Here is a 12425-nt window from a genome sequence, read left to right as displayed (position 1 = left end):
ATTTAAATTTTAATAATTGTACAATTAAGTGATATTGGCTATTTAAGGCAATAAAACTAAAAATGATCATTTTCCTGATCCATTATTATATATTATACATTATATTTCACAAATTTGTTTAGAAGGAATCATAAAATTAGATTATAAATATATAACAATATTTTTGTTTTTATAGTATATAAAATTTTCTTCTGATTTGAAGTTAAATATAGTAGAAATGTGCAAATAAAATAGATACTTTATAATATATAGTATAAAATGTTAATGTAGATTATTCATTATTAATTTAATTAAATATGTAAATTTTAAATACATGCTAATTTTGTGCAAACAAGAATAGCTTGACAGGATAGTGAAAATTTCCATCAATCTTAATATATAATAAGCAACATTTTAAATTAATATTAATTAAGATTCATAATTTAAAATCACTTTATGAAATAAACAAAAATAAATCTAAAAATTTCTGAACAATATATATCCTAAAAAATATCTTTACAATTGAAACAATGTCAATGAAACTCCTTTCTCAATTCTTCCTTAATACTCATTAATATCGATCAAAGACCTTAATACTTACTCAGTGAGGTAGAACTAAGACTTTGCTTCATATGAATGACTACTAACTGTGCCATAAGTAGCTTCACTTAATGTTAAAGATAATCTGTCAAGATGGCTTTTACTACTATCTCTTCTGTGCTTATCTATAATAATAGAAGATGCAACTGACTCCGATGACATAGAAACAGGAGACATACCATTTGGTCTTAAAACATTATTCAAATTTGACAGTGAGACATCCCAATCTTTAAAAGCATTGAGCAAAAATATGGCACAGATCACAGTTAGAAATCCACTCAAATTGCCAAGTATATCTTCAAAACTCAAACTGGTCCATTCTTTGAATAGTATGGATGAAGCTATTATAACAAAAGTTGTAAAGAAAACATAATAGATAGGAGTCACTATTGATGTATTAAATATATCCAAAGCCTTATTCAAATAATTCATCTGTATTGAGATACAAGCAATGACAGAAAATAAACAAAACCAGGTCACAAAATTCTTAAAATCATTTTTTTCTCCACTGAATGTCTCTCTTAAAGCAATTCCAAGTCCTTTGCATCCCATTACAGATAATGAGCCAATTGCAGAACAGATCAATATGTATATCAGGACATTTGTATTTCCATACTTTGGAACAAAATATATGACTAGGATAACAACTGCAATGAGGATGATCACCACATACGCCACAAAATCTAAGAAAGAAAAAGTTATAATGCTTTATATTTATATTTATGTTTAAATTTTATTATAAAATGTACAGTACAGTATTTCGTATATTAATGATATATATAAGTGAAATATAACTTGTTTTATTATTATTTCATTAATTTTCAAACAAATAAGAAAATTATATACAATTTAAATTAAGACAGAATATAGGAAATATTGTAATTAAATATTATAGGAAATATTGTAATTAAATATAATTATTAATTAAATTTAGAATATTCAAGAATAAATATAATTTACAAAATAGTATATTTTTATGTTAGTATTTCTTATAATTTTAATTTTATTTTGATGTAATCATCAAATTAACCATGTGGAAAGTACTACTTGTATATATGTTATATATCAAACTTATCTTCCTTTATCTTAAATATTGATTCATATGGCATTTTTATCTTATTATATAAAAATACATAGTAATATAAAATATATATTTAATTACTGATGATATAAAATATTCTGAAAATATCGCATATATCATGATTATTATATGCACTACAATAGACTTACTGTGAATCTATTTTTAAAAATCCAGTTGGAGTGTGATTTATTCAAGCTTATGGAGCTCTTTGTGGGAATCTGAAGAGTTATTTTTTAAAAATTAGTTTTTTTGTGTGTTAGTGTGAGCAACTGTAGGGATTTTTAAATGAAAATCAAAAAATAATTCTAAAAAGGTAACAAGTAATGTGATGCAATTATTTACACAATTACAATTTTGAATAAACAACATTTTTGTGTTTTAAATGTGACTGGGATGCAAGTTTATTCAAGCATGCAAAATAATTTAAACCTGCAGATCTAATCAAATGTATACAGTAATTTATCTTAACATTTTTTTTAATATTCCAATTTATTTAATATCAATTTTTTCTCTAATCAATATGTAAATATTAGTGATGTAACGAATATTCTGTTACTATTTGGTATTCGGCCTATTTTTCGCTATTTGGCCGAATACCTAAAAACAGGAGTAAGAAATAACAAAAACACAGTAAATTAATCATTTTGGTATTTAGATTTAATATTATCGGATTAGTGTTCTTTGTTTATATTTATTTATAACTTATAACATGCACAAAATAAAAAAAAATAATATTAGTCACATGTATTTACAATTTATAATTACAAATATCAGCACACGTACACACCTATTCGTTCAAGAATTGTCGCACACATCTGAGGATCTGACCCTGCCTATCCTTTTTAAGCGCTTGTCTTTGCTCTTTCCTTTCACTTTCCTCTATCTCTCTACTCCACGTATGCCTATGCATACATCATAATATGCGCTCACAATACTTTCGATTCGTCACTTTTCCGTTGTAGTTTTTCCATTTTATAATTACGTGACTCATAGCCTGGTGATAACAGAGAAAAGAGACAGATAGGACATCGGCATATGTCACAGTTATGATTTCACAGATTTGAGACAGCTTGGTATCCCGAACGGCCCCAGGCTTTCGCCCATGCACGCTAAGTGACTTTTATTACAAACATTTAGCTTTCCGAAGTCTATCACAACAATTGTTTGGCATTGACAGCCGCGAATTTCGCGCCAATAAGCTGCCTCGACTTGTTTGATTATGTTATCAACTCAATTTCATATTTATTTTCACATTTTCACTTTGTGGGGTCCTTCTCTGTTCTTTTTCCGTTATTTACACATGTTGATCATTTCATTGTTATTCACATTTGATATCATCATTTATCACATACTGCCATGATGCTCGTCTGTCCGCTACAACTGTCAAGAACTAACGCGATTGGTGAAGCATAGTGACAGCGGGCCAATAGAGAGCAGGATCCTTTCCATAATGCGGTTTGCATGCCAATTTTCATATGTGCGTTAATCGAGCCGAATAGTTTGGCCGAATATTCGGCCACGCTCCTGGCCAAATATACTATTCGTTGCAACACTAGTAAATATACAGTACTGTATTATTACAATGTTTAAAAACTGAAGAAATTTTTAAAAAGAAATTACTAAATTGAAAATTTATTTATAGTAAACATAAAAATTTATGTAATATTTTATAATATTCAATATAATAAGCTTAGCTTATAGAGTGAAACCTCAATTCATCATTTTCATTGGAAGGCTTGAAGGAGGAAAAACTAACCTATGGTTACAGGAAAATAACAGTGCAGAAACGGAAATAAAATAAAATTAAGTTTAAAAAATCATATTTGCCTATATGTATTTATTAAATCAAAAACATACACCAATGATGTTTTCCACTGTCATATCTAATCTGCATTATTTCTTTTTTAATAAAGTCATTCATCATTCATCTTCATTTGTTTAGTAGCACTTTTTCTTTTCAAACTGAATTATAAATTCTCATTATTCATGATGTTGGCTTGCAATCCAACATCATGCAACATTGTAAAATGACTGAAAGGTTTCACAGAGTCCAACTTCTGCAACTATTACAAATACAAACTAACATTTGTATGTATGGTGTTGCTTTCTTAAAAATAATCAATTTGGAATTACTGTTCTTCAGAACTAAAAATTCTAACTAATAGATGCAGGAAAATTATGAATTGAGGAACAACTAGCAGGTTTAATTCCATAATTTTAATAGGATTTGTTCAAGGATCTAGAAATTGAACAATGTTTTCAGGAAAGCAATACATCCAGGAACAATAGATTGAGATATCACTATATTACATCAAAAATAATAATAATAATAATAATAATATATTACAAATACACTGGTGTGCAAAACTTAAGCAACAATTGTTTTTTGCCGTAACTCCGCAAGATATCACCTGGGAGACATGAAATTCAAAATACAAACAGTCTTTTATATTTAAAGGATAAAGAAACCATACTAGCACAAAAATGAATAGAACACATACGGTATGGAATCAAATCCTCCTGCACAAATCCTTACTGCACACGTTATATGTGCCCTCACATCATCTGTGATGTTTTCTTCCTGAATACGAATCACCTTTCTATTGAGTTGGGTGTTTATTGTACTGATTGCAACAAGCCCTTTTCTACAATTCATGGCTGTCTGCTTAAAAATTATATTGTTGCTTAAGTTTTGCACACCAGTGTACATATACAATATATAAATATACATAAAGTACAGATATGTATATACTATTTAAGTATACTCATACATACATTATTATAAATATATACACAGAGATAATAGATGAAATGACAAAATAAATTCTAATTTAAATCTGCAAAACAAAGCATTGAATCTGATTCAAAGGCTTTGTTATTAAGTTTTGTCAATTATATAATTAGATATGATTAGTATTGAAATTTTGTATAGTAGAGTCCCATTAGTTCGAACTAATTGGGACTGAGCCCTGTACAGATTAGCCAAATAATTGAAATAATGCAGAAGCAAGCAGTAAAACAAGTCTGGTTTATGTAGATCCAACACCATCAGCACTCCACCCGTTATTTAATCTGACTTGTACTCAATAGAGATGCCACAATAACCAATTGGGGAAAAAAACGCACAAAGATTGAGCAGTTTTGTGCTTCTACTTCAGAAAAATCAATTGAAAATCGACAAACAGCAAGGCTCTCAATGTTTAACAAGTTTGATGAAACCTTATTCATGTGGTTCACTCAGGAAAGAAAAAGGGAAACACTAAGTGGACCTCTTGTCAGCACATTTCCTCTCTGCCAACCGAAACATGTTTGGATTAGGTGGATTAGGATCATTTGCATTAGAAGTGTTTAAACTAGCAGGACTCTACCTTATTTATTATAAGTAACAGTGAACTTTTTCGGAAATGAAGAAAATAGATGATATTTTTTCTATTTTTTAAAAAATAACTAATTTAAAAATAATATGCTATTTATTTAGAAGTGCTTGTGGTGAATATGACAAAATTACAAAAACAAAGTTTATTACCATTAAGGTTCAAATTTTAGATTTTAACAGATTTTTGTTAACAATGTCAGCATCGATAAATATATTCTTAAAACAATTTAAGTAAATACATATTTAAAATTATGCATTCATTATTGTTTCTTTTAATTTTATGTAATTTTTAAACTGAACTGTTCACATGCATAAACTAAATAAAATAGATAAATAATATTTTTTTACATACATACATACATACATTTTAATATATTTTTAATATAAATATTTTCAGTTTTACTGATATACATAGTAAAATAAGGACTGAAGAGGACCAAAAAGCTAAATTGCATATCTGTTGTGAATTATAGAAAATAAAAATCTACTTTTTCCATCAAAAGGAGTGTTTCTGTATGATTTGTTTTCAATAGCAACTTTATGGTAAGTTCCAAAGAGCATACAACTAATTGAGAGAACAGCAAGCAATCAAGTATTAATATTTTTTTTCTTTCATATCTTCATAATAATAATTATATGATAATTAAACTGTTATGCGGATGTTACTACTTTCAAACTTTTATTCTTTTGCATTCATTTGTATATTTTAGAATACTTAATATTTATGTATTGTGATAGAACTGAGGTAGAGCATTGTATTTTTGTAATAAAATTTTTTTCTTAGTATTAGTACATATACTGTAAATTATCTTTCATTCCATCTAACCTGAGCATTGACACATGTTTGAAAGTGTATGTGAATGAGTGAGTGTATGTGTGATCAGAAGAAAATGGTTGCTGGCCACATGAGAAGGCAATCCTCCCGCACACCTGTTGGTCATGAAGAGGCAATATTTACATTCACTCACTTGTCAGTGTCAATTGCTTTGTTCTTGTGTTTTTGTTTGTTTTGACATTCATTTTCTGTTAGGTGTATGCAATGCTGTTTTCTTTTTATATTTTTGTTTCTCAAACTCCATTTGATATGCTCAATTTTGTAAGGAAACATGGACATTGTCACTTTGATCCAACAGTAGATTGAAAACTAAGTCATGGATCCCCATTTTTTAATTACATTTTTGGATTCCTCATCACAGTTAACAGAAAATGGCAAAGTTTAACCAAAATTGATCAATCAAATTTTGAAAATGAACACAATTCTGTAAGTCACACAGGAAAGACTTTGCTAATATTCAGCCTCAATAAAAGTAAAAGGATATGAAGATGGGTAAAAATATACCCAAAATGCATTTCCCTAAATAAAAGAGATAATATGAGTTGGAGTGTGAGTTCCTAAAAGAAAAACTATTATGTAATTTTATTAAAACTATAAGGTGTAACAGAAAGATGTGTACAAAATTTGAGAGGTTGGAGAGGGGTTAATGCCCATGATAGCACCAACTTTCCAGTACTTGTGTCAGGATTGTTTTCTACCAATTGAAGAGCCAAGTCTTGTATATTCTGGTTTGGTGGTTTTCTCTCACTTATACTAGGGTACAACTGCCCTTTTTCTCTCAGATGTCTATTTACAGCAGTGAAAGTTTGGTGATTGGGCACTCTTCTGTCAGGGAAAGTTTGTTAATATAGTTGTTGTAGGGAACCCATTCTTAATCAGCGGATTCCGCCCCGTCGGTTTGTCTCTCCAATTAACCAGTCCAATCTTTCCACAAAAAAACTTTATTTCACTCTCAGGGACCGCTACTTCACACTCCCTCTCCCTCTCGTGTCCCAAATTCCTCTCTCAAAAATTTCTCCTTCCCATGTTTTCTTCCCTGGTCTTAACAGCCCTTCATTAGCGTGTGTCAATGGATGGATCGCATCTGCCCCGACGAAACCCCCCCCAGAGAGGGAGGGCAAGAGGGTCCAATATCACCACACCCCCGCCGCAAGACAAGTGTTAGGGTGTTCACCCGAACATGGGTCTGAACTACAATTTTCAAAAAAATAAAGGTTACGATAAAACTTAGCTTCTCGAGAATATAAAAAGTTCATACAGACGATATACAACACAATTTTCCTTTTACACAAATTATATTCATAGTTCTCATCACTACACACCAAAACAAACGTCACTTTTAATATCACAAATATGCTGTTGACCCGGAAGTATCGTGAATTCCTCCAAAATGGGTCCACTGCTGCCTTTGTCACCAACACGTTTTGAAAATTCTCAGTTACCCCACCAGTCGTTGGTGGGACTGTAACTTCCACCATAGTCTCCTTTATATTGAACATCATAGTTGTTTCTTCTGTAACCAACAGCGGAAGATGAGTATTTATTTGACACTGAGATGCAATCTGTGTTGCCTCGATCAAGGCCGAACGAATGATAACCACAAGATCGGAGACCACTGGAGCTGTACCTCCTACTTCGACCCTCTAAATGTTTACTTTGATTATTGGTCTTTTGTTCATCTTGCCTGTTCCGATTGTCATCGTACTCGGAACGTCTACTACCCCTTCAATGATTCCAGACACTTTTACTTCCGTGAATGCCGTCGCGCCAGCGGTTCCTTGGAGCATCTTTTGGAGCATGGAGACCTCGCCAGTTATGATCACGTTTGCTGTCTGTCATGTATGACATGTAGCTATCAGGGCAAACTTTTAGATTTCTTTTTCTAAAATTAGAGAGATCTGCTTCTCCTCGCTTATGACTGCTTTCCCAATTGTTTACATTTCCAGAATCTTCGTGGTCATTGTATTTCTGACTACTAGAATCCTTTCAGCTTGGATAGCTTCTATTATGACTATTGGTCCTCTCAAGCAATGCTTTATTGTGAAGATCTACATATCGATCACTTGTATCCGAGTACTGGTTTCGGTCCCAATCAGTTGGTTCATGACTACCTGTTCCACTTACACGATTACAAAGGTGAGGAGGTCTGTACACGCCAGCTTGTCCTTCCAACACTTTGAGAATACCAGGTGGCATGAGACGAGGGCCCTTCAATTTCTCGATCAGTGCCACCGTGACTTCTACGGGGGATAATAAAGTTTGGTTGCAACGATCTTTAATAGCCACAGGGACCTTTACTGTCTGTGCCTTAATCTCTTCCCCAAACGCTGAGCTCAAAACTATTGTTCGCCAGTTCCCGCAACGTCCTCGGGACACAAGACTGGGATCTGAGTGCCAGAATCTACAATAGCTTCAATATCTTGCCCAACTATGTTGACCGTAACGTATTGTAAATACTGAATACTAGGGCCTGACTTCAAATGGCTGCTCGTTTTTTCCTCAAAGTGTTCTGACCTCACACTCCCCACTATCACGACGTCATTCTGTCTCTGACAGGTGGAGGGTTGAGTGCGACTATCGTTTATGGGTGTATCCCTTATCTTCTGCGGGCAGGATCTACAAATATGTTGTGTTGATCCACAGATGAAGCACTCCCTTCGTTTCATTTCCTGACGATAGTTGAGTATGTCTTTCTGTCCCTCATTCCTCAGTGGTGGAGGACCGTAACTCCTGGCCAGTACCCTGGCACTCTGGAAGACGCCGCAATTCTTGCGACTCGTTGTACGTCTCGTACAACGAGTCGCAAGGGTCAGGTAGAGATTTTCCCTTGCTTTTGAAATATAAGTCGCACTCTCTCGCCATGTTGATAGGGTTAAACCACCCCTCGCCCTGATGAATGCTTATATGGGCCGCCATGTCGGCATCCAACGTCTGAAATAATCTATCCGCTATGATTAATCGTTTTAAAGTTTCCAAGTCCTTCACTCTCCTCAATTCGCAATGGTATTCCCAAGATGACGCTATTCTCGACATAAATTGCTTGTGAGTCTCGTCGGGCCTACGCCTAGTACTCCGGAAATTTTCCAGACAGCATTGGGCGGACAGTTCATATTCTCGTAACACTAATTTCTTCACGCTTGAATAATCCTTTAACTCGTCTCCGGTTATATAAATCAAAATGTTTGCGGCCTTTTCTCCCAGAATATTGATCAGTATCTCTGCTTTCATCTCTTCCGGCACATTCTTCAATTGGAACGCCTGCTCTATAGATACGAAAAATAGGTTCCAATTTTCGGACTTAGTTCAGACTGGCAGTGTTAACATTTTCACGCTCGTAATCAATTTCTCAATACTCCCGGCGAGCCCATCACCCAGATGGCTGTCCGTAGGGCTAGGACTACCATTACTCGTCCTGCTCTGAATAGTAGCGTTAATCCGCGCCAGTTCTAACTTGTGCTGGTGTTCCTTTTCTAGCCTCTCTTGTTCCTCCTTCCGTTTCCTTTCCGCAACAGTAGAGGTCAAAATCTCCAGCACAAAATCTGGGTCGCTAGCAAAATCATCAACTTTCGTAATAAGTTCCCTTAACTCTAATACTCTCAGATTGTCGTCTATTGTGCCACAAAGCTCTTCCGTCACAATCTGTAGATCTTCCTTCTTAACTCCCTTTACGCCTAGCATTCCGCCGTGAATTTCGTTTCCAACAAGTACAAAATTTTCCTACCTCTTCTCTGGTGTAAACCTTGTATATTCCTCAAACCTTTGCGCCGTGCCCACTCAGCTCAGTTTGATCCACTCTCCTTATTCTGGCTTGTAATCACTCTCTTCACAGATTGAATCTTGTCGATCTGACTTCATTGTCCTGTCGGCTGCGCCAACATAGAGAACCCATTCTTAATCAGCGGATTCCGCCCCGTCGGTTCATCTCGCCAATTAACCAGGCCAATCTTTCCACAAAAAAACTTTATTTCACTCTCAAGGACTGCTACTTCACACTCCCTCTCCCTCTCATGTCCCGAATTCCTCTCTCAAAAAATTCTCCTTCCCACATTTTCTTCCCCGATCTTAACGATCCCTCGTTAGCGTGTGTCGATGGATGGATCGCATCTGCCCCAACGAAGCCCTCCCAGAGAGGAAGGACGAGAAGATATCACTATACGCTCCGACGAGACCGCCAGAGAGGAAGGGCGAGAGGGTCTGATATTACCACAGTCGTCTAGTTTCAAATGCATTTCCCAAGCACACATCAAATGCATGTCAGCATATTCTGAAAATGTAAATTCAGACATTATTTTAAAAAAAAAAAAAAAAAAAAAGAAGAAGAAGAATTGCTGTTGACAAACAAATATAATACCGACCTTAACCAGTTAGTCCCAGTAGCGTTAGCAGCATTGAAATCCTGCCAAGCAGCATCCATGTACCCACAAATGGAGTTAGAAATCGTCACGAAGCTTGTGGCGGCGAAGCAAGTGTCTGGCGCACCTAAGTGCCACGTGAACCACCAAGCAGTAAAGCAATTCCTAGCTACGAATAACTTGAGGCTTCTGGTCTCTGATAAGAACAAATGATTCATTCTGTGCAAGGATGATGATTTCATCTTTAGAGCCAATGAGTTCCTATCGCAATCACAATCACAGATGATAAACAACGATCCAACACCAACAGTACTGCAAAGGACAAAGAAAATAATAGCTTTACCAAGAGTAGCCTCAACTCTAACTGGGTGTCTTGATCCTCCCACCAACGTAGCATGCCCTAGGCTATTCTTTCAACCGAAAACGCATAAAGCAAACTGGCCGTTATGCCCACTGGTAAACAAGAGATTGTATCCTACATATTTCCTAGAAAAGGCGCTCACAAAGTTTTTGCGTGAACTTCTTTTGGAATCTCCATAAGTTACCCCATTGTCTGTAGCTGCCAAGTCCACAATTGCTTCCAACATGAGTGGTACACATGAAGATTCCTATACTTTCTACAAATTGGATGTGGTGTCTTTATATCCATCTGTACTTGTTTTTGGAGCTGTAATGCTCACCAACTCCTTGATCATCAAAAAGGGATTTAACATACAACAAGTGCTAGACATACATGATGCACTGACATTCATCACTGAGCACAATTATTTCCTTTTCAATAAGAGCGTCTACTTGCAGAAGCGAGGAGTTCCTATGGGCTCACTGCTATCTGCAGTCTTGGCCAAGCTCGTCACGAGAGAAATCAAGTGTAGAATTTTCAACTCCCCTCTTACCATCAATTATCCATCTCTATACTTGCGTTATGCCGACGATATCCTAATAGTATGGGAGAACACAGAGGAGAAGTTTATCAAATCTGTGCAGCAACTCTCAAGCATATACCCTACTATCAGTTTCACTTGGGAGAAGGAGCATGAAGAATCAATAATGTTCCTGGATCTGTGTATACAAAAGTCAGTTGAGGGGCCGCTATTTGCTGTTCATCACAAATCTAACGTGTTACCATATATTATCCCGGCAGATGCTTTCCAACCGTCGCGGTACATCAATGCTGCTATTATTGCACTCGTTAGAAGGGCATTACTGCTTCCGTCGACGCAGCTAGCAACAAAAATCAAATTAAACATTGTCAGAGGAGCAGTATCTCTTGCTGGATTCATGCATGGCAAATATGAACATGTGCTCCATAAGGTAAAACAGTCCCTATACCCATGTACCATGCTGTACAGAAAGGAAAAAAACCATCCGTGATCCTGTCATTATTGTCGTATCTTGGACCAAACTCTACATGCATCAGCCGTATATTTTGGTGGTATAATTTCATACTGCCCATAACCCCTCATCAAATCTACGTAGATGTATCTGCAACGATTGGGACAGGCTAACCATTTTAGAAAAGTCAGGGGTTTACGGAATACACCTAGAAAATCCGATAACAGGAGCTATTACAAGATACATAGGAGCAACAACAAGAATGCTTGCCTCCCGCCTTGCTGAGCATCAGGACGATGTAGCCAAAGGAAGATGTTCTACAGAGCTCTCTAAAAAAGTTCTCGAGCAAGGCTACAACCCGTTATGGCCCAGAATGGCAATAATTAAATGCTGCAACAATCGAAGGCTTGTGTTCATCTGGGAAGTGCTTCTCACGGCTACTACAGAAGCGTGCAATTCATTTTTTTTTCATTCATTTCATTTTATTAAAATAACATAAGTTACATTTCCTGATTTCGCTGAGCATTATCAGGATTTAAAAACACTAACTAATTATGACAATGAATACAGCATATTAATAAACATTAAGGGTAAAATTGTACAATGATGGGAGGGCAACAAGGATATTATACAGGCGTAATATATATTTATACAAGTAAAATTTTATGAAAAAATAAGATAGTGTAAAATATACAGTAACAATTTAAAGTAATGAAGATAAAATAAAATTAGAATCACAATAATTAAGCGCAAGTTAACAAATTATAAAAGAAGCGAACAGCAGAAGTGCAAAGATATCATAGATGATACATATCATATAGAAATGAGTATATATACAAACTATAATATATAATAATAAGACAGTATAGT

General features: G+C 34.9%; 1 protein-coding gene and 1 pseudogene across 1 annotated transcript in view; both read right to left on the bottom strand.

The window, feature by feature from the left end:
* Positions 1–229: 229 nt before the first annotated feature.
* LOC111629952 (magnesium transporter NIPA2-like) overlaps positions 230–12425 on the bottom strand; it is a 37167-nt gene continuing 24971 nt past the window's right edge. Inside the window, exon 3 of the mRNA XM_023373916.1 lies at positions 230–1262. Coding sequence (XP_023229684.1) covers positions 595–1262 — 668 coding nt within the window. The 3' untranslated portion in view covers positions 230–594. The remainder of the gene's footprint in view (positions 1263–12425) is intronic.
* On the bottom strand, positions 8170–10144 carry LOC111629936 (annotated as a pseudogene).

This window comes from Centruroides sculpturatus, unplaced genomic scaffold (genome assembly GCF_000671375.1).
Source record: "Centruroides sculpturatus isolate CEXI.00-Female unplaced genomic scaffold, Cexi_2.0 scaffold441, whole genome shotgun sequence".
NCBI lineage: Eukaryota > Metazoa > Arthropoda > Arachnida > Scorpiones > Buthidae > Centruroides > Centruroides sculpturatus.
The sequence above is the reverse complement of the archived record's forward strand: the minus strand, read 5'-3'. Positions and strand labels throughout refer to the sequence as shown.